This window comes from Cydia fagiglandana, chromosome 26 (genome assembly GCF_963556715.1).
Source record: "Cydia fagiglandana chromosome 26, ilCydFagi1.1, whole genome shotgun sequence".
Taxonomy (NCBI): domain Eukaryota; kingdom Metazoa; phylum Arthropoda; class Insecta; order Lepidoptera; family Tortricidae; genus Cydia; species Cydia fagiglandana.
The window spans coordinates 714,635-731,090 of record NC_085957.1 but is presented as its reverse complement, the minus strand read 5'-3'; the positions used below and the strand labels follow the sequence as shown (position 1 = coordinate 731,090).

Genomic DNA, 16,456 nt, shown 5'->3' with positions numbered 1-16,456 from the left:
ATTATTTTTGAACAAACACGAGAACCTCAAAAAATTGTCTCACTAGACGAAAACATGTGCATCGGGGCTCGTAGTTTCCCCTCTGGGTTGGAAGGTCAGATGGTAGTCGCTTTCGTTAAAACTAGTGCCTACGTCAAATCATGGAATTATTTGTCAAGCGCAACCCAGGCTCCCATGAGCCGTGGCAAAATAGCCGGGATAACGCCAGGAAGAAGATGGTTTACAATATGTGCTAGTGCTGCACTCTGGTGGTAGAAGATGGTTTACAATATGTGCTAGTGCTGCACTCTGGCGGTAGAATATTACTGAAATACTCCCTATTTTCAAATTTGCCGCGGTTTCTACTAACAAAATTGGCTTTGTTAGACTGTATATAATAATAATAATAATAATAAAATGCTTTATTGCACACTACAAAAGAAATGGTACAAATGGTGGTATATATATAGGTAATAGGTTTTCGCGGGCTTGGTTTCCGCAACTCGACGTCATATTATTGCGCCTATTTTGCGTGATGGGTTGGCGGTACTATTCTTGCCAACCCAACTCTACCAAGAAGCCTAGCAGACCCTTGAGGTTGCCGACGACTTCTGGGAGAGACCCCGGTGAGTCGAGGTGTTGTGCCCGGTATTTTGCCACCCCTGGGCATTCGAGAATGACGTGGGCGGCTGTCTCCTCTGCCTCCATGCATGCTCTGCAGAGGGGGCTATCTGTAACACGTAGGGTTAATAGGTGCTTGTTAACTGTGTATATTAATAATTTGCTTGCAGTGCGACATGACGTTCGCGAGCGAGGCGTCCCGCAGCGTGCACTACGAGCGAGTCCATCTCAAGGTATTTTATTTGTCTGAGACCAGGTCAAGTTATATTATGTGCATCCGCAGGACACGGCACAGATTTAAATCCACAAAAAATATCCTAGGCTTTGAGGACAGAGGAGGAGGATATGTATTTTAAATAGATAAATTGTTTAGATATAAAACATAAGTCCAAATTTGTGTAGCAATGAAGGTCTATAATTCTATATTAAAATTTCGGAAAGTGGTCGAAAACTAGAGCCGGACGAAAACTAGCGCAATGACCTTATATGATGCTGGACTGACTATAGTCAAAACTATTTTTTTTTAATAGGTGAAAGTGCGCCGCTGCCTGCCCAAGACGGGGCGCAAGTACGACCGCTACGGGGACCACTTCATGTGCGAGATGTGCGGCAAAAAGTGCCAGGTCAGTACACCCTACACAACACAACCTGTATAAAAAAATATTTTATCTCTAGATTTTCTAATTCTTTTAACTTTTAGTCTGATTTTTATTCTTCAGTTCATTTTCTGTTCTGCACCATTTATGCGTAATTTCACCGTATGTCCTAAAAACGTATTTCTCTGAGTTACGATAAAGTTGTTGCTATTCGCAACTCAAAGCTCCATAGGTACATTTTTTGGGACTCATTGAAGTTTTGTAATTGAACAAACCTGAATAAGGACAGCTCTTCAAACTTACCAAATTGTATCCAAATCTAACGAAATAAAATCCGATTAATAAATTATTCAGCTCTAAATCTAGCTCTAATTACGCCAATGCGTAGATACGCCATAGACTAGGAATCCTCTAGACCGAGTTTAGAGCAATTATTTCATGCAACCGATGATGCCAAAAATGCGGGGGTGCGCGGGACGAGGTGAGCGAAGTCCCGTGCAGTGATTGGCCCGTTCAAAGACACGGACGTCACACAAAGACACAATCGACTCGAACATGGAGTAAAATTACCGTCTGCGTGGCAGAGGGGGTAGCGCGACTATGCTCAGTCTGGAGGATGTTTTGTCTGTGAGATACGGCAACTGCGAGTTGCCAAACTGAAGCATTGAATAAATGCGTTTGTTACAGAACAACATCGCTCTGAAGTACCACATCCGCTCACACACGGGGGAGAAGCCGCACGCCTGCCCCCACTGTCCGAAGCACTACTCCACGCCCGTCGCCCTGCAGGTACACTTCACTTTGTACATCGCTCTGAAGTGCCACATCCGCTCACACACGGGGGAGAAGCCGCACACCTGCCCCCACTGTCCGAAGCACTACTCCACGCCCGTCGCCCTGCAGGTACACTTCACTTTGTACATCGCTCTGAAGTGCCACATCCGCTCACACACGGGGGAGAAGCCGCACGCCTGCCCCCACTGTCCGAAGCACTACTCCACGCCCGTCGCCCTGCAGGTACACTTCACTTGACTTTGTACATCGCTCTGAAGTGCCAGATCCGCTCACACACGGGGGAGAAGCCGCACGCCTGCCCCCACTGTCCGAAGCACTACTTCACGCCCGTCGCCCTGCAGGTACACTTCACTTGACTTTGTACATCGCTCTGAAGTGCCACATCCGCTCACACACGGGGGAGAAGCCGCACGCCTGCCCCACTGTCCAAAGCACTACTCCACGCCCGTCGCCCTGCAGGTACACTTCACTTGACTTATTATGAACAGTTTGATATGAAAATTGGCAGCCGAAATTGAATCAGTGGTATTAGAAAATAAATTTAAATTCGTTTTATTTTAATTAAAACAAAAGCAGGTCGGTTGTATTTAATAATGATTAAAATTTCATTGTAGGTAATTAGTACTAGTATTAGGACGGGGGGTCGCTAAAGGTAAGATATTCTACTTGTGCCTTTCAACTCTGTACAGTCGGAAATATAATAAAAAATTACAACTACAAAATTATATTAAATTTACAAAAAAAGTATATTTGATTTTCTCACAATGATTTTGCATTTGATATGTCACACGATATAGTTTATTTAATTACAGTATTAATAAAAAAAAATTAATAAAACAAAACCTCCAACGAAATAATGAAGTACCTACGAAATGTTGAAGTGTCCCGTTTCTGCGCAGTACCACATCCGGTCTCACACGGGGGACAAGCCGCTGGCGTGCCCGCACTGTCCGCTGCGTTACGCCACTCACAAGGGACTGCAGGTGGGCCAATCAACTCTCACCACTAGCGGCCGTGCTCATGTCTCCTGGGCAACAATGTATCATTTAAAAGCGTAGGACCGAAGCTTATACGTACAATCCAAAATCATGAGAATTAAGCATTAATCAAGTCCGTTGAGTTTACCCTACGTAGGGATTGAAGTGTTTCTATAAACGTAATAGTTTTGGACAATTTTGTTCACAGTTATTGAAAAATATGCAGATAGTTTAGTGAATATTTTAACCTATTGTATCCCGAGTTAACTTCTAAAAGTTGATTGACCCAGATGCAGTCTCCCTCTTATAGTACCTAAATTATGCACTTTCGTGTTGAGAAATATCTACCACACACTGACATTTTGTAAAATTATTATTGAAAAGTAGATATTTTTGACACGTAATTTCATCCGGGTCAAAAACTTTTTAGTCTATCTGTAGATACTTTTATAATTAACACGGGACTTCGCTTAAAATTATGTATGGCCTGACGTTTCGAACGTGATGTATCTGTAGATATCACAACATTAACTTTTCAAATCTGTACAATGAATGTCTTTGTAAAATGTAGATAATAATTCTTTGTTAATAAGTTAAATAAGCACCCTTATAAAAACTAGCGACATTGAACACCCTGTTAATGAGAATGGTGTTTACAGACTCATCTGCTCAAGCACACAGGTGAGAGACCGTTCAAGTGTGAGCTGTGTGGGAAGGCCTTTACGCAGAAGACCATGTTGCAGAAACATAAAACAGTGAGTTTCATGAAAAGCCATTTTATGATTGATTACTTCATGATTTTGAATAATTTTACGGTTTAGACTCACTTGTCACTTGTTTGCGACGCGGCGAGACGCAGTACGCGATACACGGCCGTCGTGAACGCTGCTCGCACTGTTAGTGCTTGAGAAAGGCTCTAGGCTCTCCGAAACATGTCGCGCGAGTGACTAAAAACAAGTGGGTCTAAACCGTAAAATTATTCAATGTTAGTATGTCTCACAAGTCAACAGTTTAAAATCGGTTACTTCATATGGTTTGGTTTGACTTTTTCATGAAGTGGCCAGCCGATAATTTCACGGAATTGTTGCCACATCGTGAAATGATCAATTCTAAGATCTGACCACGACACATAAATACACACACATCGCTGGCTTGAGTACGTGAGTAGGTATTATATATCTGTACTGGCATACCGCTTGAAACCTCCAAAATGTATCGATGTGTTAACTGAATTTTGACGATTTATCTACTTTGTGACGCCAATTATGATATCACAAGTCATCTCTATCAACAGACATCTTAACTAAATTTAATCTGCTCAGGTACACACAGGTGAGAAACCATACGCGTGCGATATATGCGGCAAGGCGTTCACGCAGTCCGGCTCCGTGCACACGCACGTCAAATACGTGCACAAGAAGCTGCCCGCGCCGCCGCGCAACCGCGGCAAGCGCGACAAGCCCGACTGACATACGCACTACTGACATACAGCTTACCCTTCGCCGATTTGAGCCGGCTATATTACTGAAGTAACATCGCCCCGTCTTGTGAACTGTATAGCGCTGTATTTAAATAGGCCGACTGACATACTTTTGCGATTTATCTAACCACACACACCAACATACCTGTTACTATCCTCCTGAGTCCCAGAGGCCTTTATAAAGGACTTATTCCACAAGGACAATTGAATTGAAACTTTTATTAAATAACACAGTTTTAAATTAAAATACAAATCTTAAGCTTGTGGGACTTGGGGGGCTATAGAAATTAAGACGTGTCATATATTTGGCCACTTTGCCCGTCACTATATATTTGAAGCAGCTGCGGACTGTGCTAGACCGTAGAGAAATAAGTAACAATAAAGTGCTCACTCCATACAAAGATAAAAACCTATTTATGAGAAGTTTTAACCGAGCTTTGCGAAAACTTATTTATAATATTTAAGCTTAATAAGAATTAAGCATACCTCCCATACAACTTAATAATTATTAAGTATTAGGCATACCTCCCATACAACTTAATAATTATTAAGTATTAGGCATACCTCCCATACAACTTAATAATTATTAAGTATTAGGTATACCTCCCATACAACTTAATAATTATTAAGTATTAGGCATACCTCCCATACAACTTAATAATTATTAAGTAAGAAAACTGATGAGTGAGCAATTTATGCGTAGGTACATATTTATCAATGACTATACAGTTTTCTGTAAATATTAAGCTTAATCCTAAATTTTTTATTTACATGTAAGTTCGGGATATTTAATACCATACATGACAACTGAATTAGCCTAAGTATTTATTTATATTTGATTGTACAAAGTTATTTGTAAGGAATTGTAAGGAAATAAATAATCAAAGAAACATGTTGTTTTTACTCGTAAATATATGTATTTACATTTTACATTCATCATTTAGTACAATAATTAGGAATATCGAATATAATGCAATAGATATATAATCTTTTTATTTCTTATTAATAAAAATACAGTATGAACTTGCATTGATGTAAAAATTTAGTTTTTCATAAACATTAGTTATAGTTCGTTTTTTTAGCATTAGAAATAAGGTCTCTAAGGAATCTTGATGTGTCTTTTAATTGATAAACACATTTTAAAAATAAGTTACGGCAAATATGTAACAATTATGAATCTAATACGATAATTCATATTCTTCTGCTTTCATAAGTAATAGTTACGGATTTTCAAAAAGCGTTTTTAATTAAAAGACATGTCAATATCGCTTACCTTCTTGTAAGTTCTATCTAATGCTAAAAAAACGAACTATAGGTACATAGTAAACAATTTATAGAAACAATAAATTGTATCTTCCAAGGCTATATATAGGCATAATCATGTGTCAACAAAACGTGTTGATGAAGTATACCGTACGTACGTATACGTGTCGATAAGAAACTCAAGTTACACCTTTACAGGCAGCACCTATTTAAAAGTTTCCCCGAAAAATCCAAATACATACTTGGTCTAACTCTATGCTTAGGCAGGCGTGGCTCACTCCGCGATTTCGTCGCTTTGCTACAGGTAGCTAAAAGTATATCCGTTCCACACCAATTTTGGTCAGCCATAAGCCGCGCGTGGCGCTGTCGCCACCTAGCGGCCATATCTGTCCTGATCGTAACAGACGCGGTTTGTTAGAGAGTGAGTCTTCTGTTCCTAGTATTACTTATTCTGTGGCTTAGGTATATGTGTGTGCGATATTAGCACACTCTACAAACGCAACATCCCAGTGGGGCGCGAGCGGTGGCACGGATACGGGCCGCTGTACACACACCTCGGCTTCGTGCCGTCATAGTCATACTCATAATCTGCATTTGTATGCAAATGGTCCACTCGCCGCACCTCGGCCAGCAGCTCTAGCAGACAAGCGCAGTGCCAGGGGTTGGCATAGAAGTAAAAAAAATACAACCCTTTGTTGCGACTTTTAAGACTGCCAACGAAATCATGCGGCAAATGAGTTAAGCTGTTGTTATTAAGATATAGAAATGCAAGCTTGTTCTGAGTAAATAGCATGTTCTCCGGAATAAATGTCAGTTTGTTGTTAGCTATATGTAGAAATGACAAACTAGCTAAGGAGTGAAATACGTCCGGGTGGATGTACGATATTTTATTAGATGACAAGTCAAGGTCCGTTAACCTCGTGCATGCCGCTAACGTCCTCGGGTCGTTTATTCCCGTGAGCTGGTTCTTGCTTAAGTTTAAGTCCAACAAGCTGGGACAGGAGTCCACGGGGAAGATCGGCAGCTCGCGTAACTTATTACTACAAATTCTAATATTTTGTAATGTTGGCAAAGAACGGAACATAGCGGGGTCTATGTAATCAATGGCGTTGTTGTCTAGAAACAACACCTTTAGTCGCGGCAGATTAGCTATGTCGATAGGGTTTAACTCGGTTAATCCGCAGTCGTTTATATATAAGACGGAGGCGTTGTCGTCGACGGGGTAGCTCCGGAGTCGGGTAAAGGTGCTATCATAATCGTGTTATGGTCGGACCACTACCCGCTCATCATTGAATGCGATTTTAATGTTTTAAACATCCAGTCTTTTGATATAATAGTTAAAGATAAGGTGATTTGGGGTAACAGGGATGTGAAACAGAGGGACTTGTTCACAAGTGAATGTCATAAGCGATTAAGTAGCATAGATCTTCCTGCTTGTTTCCATGAATGTGCTTTTGCAAATAAATTATGTACAAATTATGAGCATAAGGCTGCTATCGATAACTTGTATATGAATATCATAGAAGCCTTGAGACGTTCGGCTGTAATTAGTAGCTCTAATACGAAGTGTAATAGAAATAAAGTTGTTATAGGGTGGAATAAACATGTCCGCGAGGCTCACGGGGAGGCCAGACGTATGTTTAAAGCATGGGTGTGGTACAATAGACCTAATTCGGGTCCAGTATACGAGTCCATGATCGAGAGCAGAAAGTTGTTTAAATCCCGATTGAAATGGTGCCAAAAAAACCAGGATCAAATTAAGCTTGATAGGATGGCATCATTTCACTCTAAAAAAGACTTTAAGCAATTTTGGAAGTGTACGAATCGAATGAATACTAAACCTGGTCGTCCCGCGAGTGTCGATGGTATAAGTGACCCCAAACAGATTGCTGAACTTTTTAAAGATCAATTTTTGGTTCGCTCACCACTAGGACCATCACATGCAGGGTGCGAGGCTGAGACCATTACGATCGGGACTAAAATAACCGCCGAGGAGGTCACTAAAACGATAAAGAAAATGTCTGGAGGCAAATCCCCGGGTCACGATGGTCTCAGCATCGAACACCTGCAATGTGCGGGCCCACACCTACCTCGAGTGCTGGCAATGTTATATACATTATGTCTGGGGCATTCGTATTTACCGGCCGAACTAATGAAAACCGTTGTTGTTCCGATTGTTAAAAACAAGACTGGAGATACGTCGGACAAGACCAACTACAGGCCAATTTCACTTGCCACTGTTGTTGCAAAAATACTTGACAGTCTGCTTAATACACAACTAGATAAGTATATACAGCTGCACGACAATCAGTTCGGGTTTAGGCCCGGATTGTCGACTGAAAGTGCTATATTGTGTTTAAAGCAGACTGTTAGGTATTATACTGATAGAGACACACCTGTTTACGCATGCTTTCTCGACCTGTCGAGGGCTTTTGACCTGGTCTGTTATGATATACTATGGAGAAAGCTTGAGGAGATGGAGGTACCTCCAGATCTTATATCCATTTTCAAATTTTGGTACACAAGACAGGTCAATAGCGTTCGATGGGCGGGAGCGTTGTCGGAACCGTATAGTTTGGAGTGCGGGGTAAGGCAGGGAGGGCTAACCTCCCCGAAGCTCTTCAATCTATACGTAAATGGACTTATTGCCGAGCTCAGCAGCACACATGTCGGTTGCCATGTGCAGGGCGTTTGCATTAACAACATTAGCTACGCGGACGACATGGTGCTGTTGAGCGCGTCACCCTGTGGTCTCGCGAGGCTTATAACGGTCTGCGAGCAGTACGCTGCCGCACACGGTCTTAAATACAACTCTGTAAAGAGCGAAATGATGGTGTTTGGAGTCAGAGGTAAATGTCCATCAACAGTCCCAGTATTACAACTAAACAATAACCCGCTTAAGTTGGTAGACAATTTTAAATACCTGGGACATATGATTACCTCTGACCTCAAGGACGGTTCCGACGTCGAAAGGGAGCGCAGGGCACTGGCTGTAAGGGCGAACATGATTGCCCGCAGGTTTGCGTGTAGCTCACCGGCAGTAAAGATTACGTTGTTCCGAGCCTTTTGTACATCTTTTTACACCAGTAGTCTGTGGGTGAACTACACGCAAAAACAGTACAGTGCCCTGCGCGTACAGTATAATAATGCGTTTAGGGTGCTGATGGGGCTCCCTCGCTACTGCAGCGCGTCAACAATGTTTGCGGAGGCGCGCGTGGATAGTTTTGCTGCCATTATGCGCAAAAGAGCCACTTCACTGTTATGCAGAGTGAGGAACAGCACCAACAGCATCCTGGCCATGTATGCAGATAGGTTTGATGGGGCCTACCTGAACCACTGTGGTGCACTCCACATGTGCTTAAATTAAATTAATTAATTATATTATTATGTAAATATATATGTAATAGATAGTCAATAAGTTGTGTGTGTATACCTACTAACATTAATTGTAAGATTAAAATGTGTCACTAACGAAATTGATCCTTTGTTGGTCTTAAATAAATCTAATTTAATTTAATTTAATTTAATTTATAATGACAGTGGTGCGTGGTTACGATGTCCGAGCACGCGCCGAGCTGCACCACCACTAGCAAAGCTGACGTCAACCCTGCAACCGACACCCTACTTTTTTAACACGTTGAAATAAGGGGTGATCCCAAATAAGGAGTCCGTTAATTAACCGAAGCGTCTCCGTTTAGTCACTGGCAATTTTTGCTTTCGTATGTCCGGATATTGTCCTCTAGATCTACAGGTCGAAATTCTTAACCGATTCTAGTGAAATTTTGTGGTCAGATTGTATGATGAAATAGAGTTTTTTTAGGGTTCCGTACCCAAAGGGACAGGACCCTATTACTAAGATTTCGCTGTCCGTCCGTCCGTCTGTCACCAGGCTGTATCTCAAGAACCGTGATAGCTAGACAGTTGAAATTTTCACAGATGATGTACTGCTGTTGCCGCTATAACAACAAATACTAAAAACATAATAAAATAAAGATTTAAGTGGGGCTCCCATATAACAAACGTGATTTTTGACCGAAGTAAAGCAAGTCGGGCGGGGTCAGTACTTGGATGGGTGACCGTTTTTTTTTTGGCTTTTTTGCATTATGGTACGGAACCCTTCGTGCGCGAGTCCGACTCGCACTTGCCAGGTTTCTTTTAATTGATTTAGTTTGTGGATTTTTTTAAAAGTTGGAAATTGGTACTTAAGCACGTATACGGTCTGTGGCGCTGAAGCCCATTGTGCGTTCACTGTTATAAATGTTATAAGGGCTCAACGAACTAGTGTTAAAAGTGACAACATGCTATTGTTTTTTCACCGTATATCAAATTTAATAACAAAACTTATACAAACTATTATTAAAATTAAGTATTAAGTAAGTATAACATGCTATTGTTAAATTCAAGTGTCTGACCTCGAATAAGGCCACCGGTACATTACATAATACTTGAAAGGCCGTGAAATTTTCGGATTTTGTTATTTTACAATTTTTTACCTACTTCAAAAAGGAGGAGGTTCTCAATTCGTCGTAATCGTTTTTTAACGTATGTTTCCCGATTAGTCAAAGATGCCGGAACCGATTTGGTAAATTATTTTTTGTTCTGTATTAAGATAGATTAGATAAATACATACTTAGATACATGCAAAACACCCACTCAGGAACAAATGTCTTCATCACACAAATAAATGCCCTTACCGGGATTCGAACCAGAGACCATCAGCTTCATAGACAGGGTCACTACCCACTAGGCCAGACAGGCCAAATCGTCAAATGTAAACAGTACAGGTGTAATCAGTTGTTTGGGTGCAAACTGCGGAGATAAGGAAGTGAGGATTTTTTTAGATTTTCCTTCATTATATTTTAATAACTAGTTTTACCTACATTCCTTCATGTAACCATTCGATTTTACGCATCTTACTCAATCAATGTATCTTCGCTGTAACTAACTAAATTTATTCACTGCTAGAAAAAATACTAACAAACGTATGATTAAACTCACCTAGTAGAGTAGACACAGCTCGCATCCTAACTTCGGTTTTGGAAATAGAAAACTATAAACAAACTTGACCCTATGCAGCTGAAAGCCTGGACGTCCAACTGACCGAGACAGTTTGGGCGTGACAGTATATAACCAGGGCCTGGCCCGAAAGCCCATTCGATCATACTTTTGGTATCTAAATGATTTCAAATACTTATCATTTGCGCGTGTGATGGCGAATGAATTGGAGCGAGTGAGATGCACAGGCGAATGATATCAAAATTACAAAATTTTTGATGCCAAAAATTAGGTTTGAACTGACCTCCTGTTCGGGTCGCGACCAAAGATAAAAATATCTGTTGTTTTTTTAATCAACCGTGTACCTATCTATAGGTACGTGAGTTTTATTTAATCGTATGGCAATTTTGTGCATTAAGGGCAATCAAAGTGTAGCCTTGAGGTTGCCAAGCCAAGCAACCAAGTCAGGCGTTACGGTGTTCAGATCCTCAGCAGGCCCAGGGTATGAGTGGAGTGGGCAGCGTTGAAAGATATGTTCGGTGGTCTGCTCTTCCTCTCCGCATTCGCAAAGTGGGGATGCCGTCCATCCCCATTTGTGTGTGGCTGAATTGCAGCGGCCATGTCCAGTTCTCAGCCTGTTCAGGCGGCACCAGATTTTTCGAGGAAGGTCAAATCCTTTAGGTTTTTTAGTCGGATCAGATATAAGGCTATTCAGGGTTGCCGAAGCAGACCATTCCGCTTTCCACCTATCCGAAACGTTAAAGCTGCTTAGGCTCTCAGCTGCGGCACAGGGTGGGTTCCGGGACTTCAGTCGCCTAGGGGGTGGGCGGCAGAATTCCTCGTGGACAGGCATTGCGGGATTATTAGTGATCTTCTCCGCCTCCCTCTTCAGCGCCTGGAGTCGCCGTAGGTGAGGAGGGGCAATGTGACTCAATGTCGGCAGCCAGTGGACGGGTGTGGGTCGGATAGTGCCAGAGATGCAACGCATGGTCTCGTTGAGCTTAACATCCACTGTATGGGTATGTGCACTTTCAAGCCACACTGGTGCGCAGTATTCTGCTGCCGAGTACACAAGCGCGATTGCGGAGGTGCGTAGACAATCAGCTGAAGCTCCCCAGCTCGTGCCGCATAGTTTGTGGAGAAGATTGTTCCTCGTGGCGACCTTCTGAGAGAGTTTTGATAGGTGGTGTTTAAATGTCAATGACCTATCCAAGGTGACGCCTAAGTACTTGGGGCAGGGGTTGTATTTAAGAGCTTTGCCATTCATATAAACTGTTGGCTGATAGCCGGCCAGCTGGTTACTGAGATGGAAACAGGACACCTCGGTCTTAGACGTGCTTGGCATGAGTCTCCATGCGCTAAAATACGCGGCCAGGGCTCTTAAGTCCGATGTCAATGTTTGGGCTCCCGACTCGAAGTCTTTGCTCTGGGTAACGAGTGCGATGTCGTCGGCATATATAAACCTGGCAGAGTCTGTACGTGGAAGGTCAGAGATATACAGATTGAAGAGTATTGGTGCCAAGACTGAGCCTTGTGGGAGGCCGTTGTTAAGCTTGCGTTTTCGGCTCTTTTTGCTACCCAGGAAAACCTCGAAAACTCTTTCAGACAGCATATTGGAAATTAGGTTGACCACTTGTCTGCTAGGAATTACTGTTAGCATCTTGTAGATTAAACCCTGCCTCCACACGGTGTCGTAGGCAGCTGTGAGGTCGATAAAGACTGCACTACACTTTAGGCGTTTTTGGAAACCGGCTTCTATGTGGTTAGTGAGTGACAAGACCTGGTCGACGCAGCTTCTGCCTTTTCGAAAACCAGCTTGGTCAGGTGGAATTACAGGCTCCACGAAAGGTTCTATCCGTGTTAAGATAAGGCGTTCCAGCAGCTTGAACGTACAGCTAAGAAGAGCAATAGGTCGGTAGCTTTCGGTAAGGTGATCAGGTTTACCTGGTTTGAGCATTGCGACCACTTTTGCTAGTTTAAACTCCTTTGGCAGGATATTATTTTCCAGGACGTTTGAGAACATAGCTGCAAGCCAGCTAACTGCGACAGGTCCCATATGCTTTAAAAACTCATTGAACATCTTGTCAGGGCCAGCAGCTTTATTGTTCTTGAGTTGCTTGATGGCATTGATGGTTTCGTCTATGCTGAAGGGTCCAGCCAGTTCATGGTTTAGTGGTGAGCTCTTCTTGAGCGTTGTGAGTTCTTTCCGAATTTTTTTAGTGAAGACATCATCACGTTTTGCTCGCGTGAGCTCAACCATTCTGGATGCAATGGAATCTGGATGAACACTCGGGCATACTGTGCCATTAGGCGCGTGCTTTCCAGTGAGGCTGTTCAGAGTTCTCCAGGCCTTTCTGCTGGACCGCTTAAAATCCATGCCTTCCACAGCAGCTTCCCATTTAGCTTTACGACTCTCGTCTAAGGAAGCAAGGAGTTTGGCGCCAGTGGTAGGGAGGCCTGAAGTCTGAAACTCATTGTAGAGGTCTTCGCTTGTAGGGCTCCAGCCTGGAATGTATTCTTTCCGAAAACCCCTCGGTATGCTACTTTTTGCCGCCTTGAAAGTGAGTTCACTGAAAAAGCTGTAGTTGGAGGCTACCGGATCCAAATTAGCAGAGGACAGATTCAGGTCTAAGTGTTCCTTAAATTTGTTCCAGTCCGCCCGAGAGAAATTCCATCTCGGTAGGGGCATCGAGCGTTTTAGAGGTATCTTTGCACCAATCTCCACGAACACGGGCCTGTGCTGGCTGTTGGGAAAATTCGACAATACTGAGCGGCTACAGGGGAGTGGACGGTCGAGGTGATCCCTGGACACAAACACCAAATCCGGATTGTAGTCCTTTTTCCACCTAGCAGAATGGAAAGTGCCTTTATCCTTAGCGTCAAAGATCAAGTGCAAATTGTGCATGTCAGCCCATTGAACTACGCGTTCACCATTCGCGTCTATTGTTGCATATCGCCAGCTTGTGTGGTGGCTGTTAAAGTCGCCGACGTACACGGACGGATGTGGTTGGACAGGAAGTAGTACCGTAGGCCATGAAGCATTCGGGGATTTGTAAACATTTGTTATAGAGATGTTTTCCACCAATATGACGATGTAGTAGACACAGTCCTCAGCGCCGGCGGTGACAAACCGCACATCTGAGATGGTTGACCTGACAAAGGTGGATATGCCATGTTTGGGATGGTGTATGGCTTTAACTAAGGCGTACCCGGGTAATTTTGCTCTTCTCTCAAGATCCGCGTCATCCTTTGTGTGTGTCTCCTGGATGTTAACAACGTCAATTCTACACTCCTTTAGTACCTTTGACAGGTAGTCACTTTTGGCTAAACTTATACCTTCTATATTTAGTTGCAGAATGCGTACTGAGGGTCCGACATCCCTTGTCTGAGGGCTCTGGGTAGAGCATCTTCTCGGTGTAGAAATATCGCATGTATTCGCCATTGTGTAGGTCGTTTCTGATAGCCTCTGATTGCCTTGTTGCCTTTAAAAAGGCGTTACTCATTTAGCACCACCCAGGGGACACGTGCAGGGTAGTGGTGGGTACTTCCTGCGGACGCGAGTAACATTTGTCCCCCATTTGAGTCGATTCCAATGTAACAATTTGATATGGGTTTGATCTGTGGGCCTACCGCTAACCGCGTTCGACGTGTTGCCTATATCACACTTACGTACGAATTTACATGTGCGACAGAGAGGCAACACGTCGGAAGTGGTTCCCGGTAGGTTCTCAGGTTTTGTTACGATCTAGACGATCGTGTTGGTGGTTGGCGCGCGTCTCACGCACGACCTTCGCTTCATTGCACATGCACCAAACAGCGTGAGCGATCTTCAAAGTCGTATCTTATTATGATCAAAAGTATAACAAGCTGTTGAGGTCTAGATCTAGAGCAGATCCCAACTGTACGGCTGGCACATGATTACACGCGGGATAATCAAAATCAAAAATGTCTATTAATTATTTTCGAGATACTAATAATTTTCGATAGTATCCCGCGTGGAACTGTCAAGCGACAAAATTAAGTCGCTTTGACATTTGTCCGCGAGACAGCGGGTTGTCGTGCGGCTCTTAAGGTAAAGGGCCCCTGTTTCGGCAGGTTAAGGCTCTTGAGAGTGAGTTGAGAGTTTGTGTATTTTTTTTAATATTACTAAGCATATCAATACCTTGAAAGCTTTTGAATATGTTATATTAGTTCTTTGTTAATAATTTAATGTATAAACTGTAGGGTTTTAGTTGAAAATTTTTTTTATATAAATTTTTTCGTGAACCTCTTATTTGGCTCCCATTTCGTGATACAAATTTAGGTCAGCTCCTAAATTCGTGAATTCGTGTCCCCTGTTTCGGCATAAAGTTTTCTTAGAGTAATTGGTGATAAATTGATAATTTGCTGATAATCATTTTGAATATTTAACGGTCTTACCTACTTACGAATAATTGTAAGGTCAAATTAAAAATAATAATAAAAAAAAATGTTAAATTGAGTTTTTTGTACTCGTCGACTTTAATGGTTGAATTAAGACTTAGGTAAACCATATGGGTACTTTAATACTTGATTAAGTCAAACTATTTAATTTAAATAAAAAATAAAAAAATAAAATAAAATAAATAAAAAATAATAAAAAAAAAAATATTTACAAAAAATAATTTACTATACGTTAAAAATAAACATACACAAAAATAAATCAAATTTCAATAATAAATAAAATTGTGCTAGTAGTTAATATGAGAATATACGTGGAACATACCTTAAAATGTTTAACTCGGGTCACATTCAATCTCGTTTTATGAGAATTCTAGTGAAAAAAACATATACCGAATTTCGCTCATACGAAACTTCATGAAATACATTAATTGTTTTCTAATTTATTTTTTAATTATCTTTATTGTTATATTTAAAAACAAGCACTCAAAATGTATCTAGAAAATCCTTGATTCGTTAGTGGCACGAAATAGGAGACACACGTAAGATAAAATGACCGCTATTTCGTGAGTCGATTTATTGCAATTTTATGTTATTTCTATGCATATATTTAATCTTTTTTCTTATCAAATCAATTACTAAGGAACCCACAGAAACACTCCCAAAAACTTTTATTCGAATGGGTTTAGCTTTTCCTTCCTATAAGCTTAACAAGTGAGAGCGCGCACCTTACGCCTAAAAAAAGTGCACGCATACAACACAGCTATTCGCGGCCGTCTAACAGTTTCGACCGTCGTATTACTCTTAGTTTAATCACTAAAATATTGGTTATCATTTTATTGAAGAGATTAAATAATACAGATTTTTTTCATATGTATAATTTGAATAAAAGATATTTGAATTCCTTATTATTTGCGCCAGAAAATAAAACTAACGAAATAACGTACTAACACGAACTTGGGGCCGTTTACCTTATGCTACTGATTCGCGAGAGAGCTCTATGTCGCGGCGTTTTGTCGCCTGTCGACCGTCGCGCCCATCAGGTGCTAGCCGTACTGCTTACCATCAGGCGGGCATACACATCACATACATACATATATTACATGCACATCGCTGGCTTGAGTACGTGAGTAGTATAATATGTCTGTGTATTGTCTGTAGGCTTATCGTATCGCTACAAACTTCTGAAATGTATCGAGTTTTGAACTGAATTTTGACTATTTATTTACTTTGTGATGCCAATTGTGATATCACAAGTCATTTCTATTAACAGAAGTCTTAACTAAACTTAATCTGCGCAGGTACACACAGGTGCGAAACCATATGCGGCA

At 41.7% G+C, this 16,456-nt stretch overlaps 2 protein-coding genes across 2 annotated transcripts in view; both read left to right on the top strand.

The window, feature by feature from the left end:
- The window catches only part of LOC134677537 (zinc finger protein ZFP2-like), a 32,166-nt gene extending 26,865 nt beyond the window's left edge, over positions 1-5,301 (top strand). Inside the window, exons 12-17 of the mRNA XM_063536004.1 lie at positions 771-833; positions 1,131-1,223; positions 1,884-1,985; positions 2,891-2,974; positions 3,628-3,723; positions 4,291-5,301. Of these exons, the coding sequence (XP_063392074.1) occupies positions 771-833; positions 1,131-1,223; positions 1,884-1,985; positions 2,891-2,974; positions 3,628-3,723; positions 4,291-4,437 (585 nt within the window). The 3' untranslated portion in view covers positions 4,438-5,301. The remainder of the gene's footprint in view (positions 1-770; positions 834-1,130; positions 1,224-1,883; positions 1,986-2,890; positions 2,975-3,627; positions 3,724-4,290) is intronic.
- A 3,132-nt stretch (positions 5,302-8,433) lies between these two features.
- On the top strand, positions 8,434-9,078 carry LOC134677253 (uncharacterized). Its single transcript, XM_063535685.1, has one exon. It carries the CDS (start codon positions 8,434-8,436, stop codon positions 9,076-9,078), a length of 645 nt encoding a protein of 214 aa, XP_063391755.1.
- Positions 9,079-16,456: the final 7,378 nt, after the last annotated feature.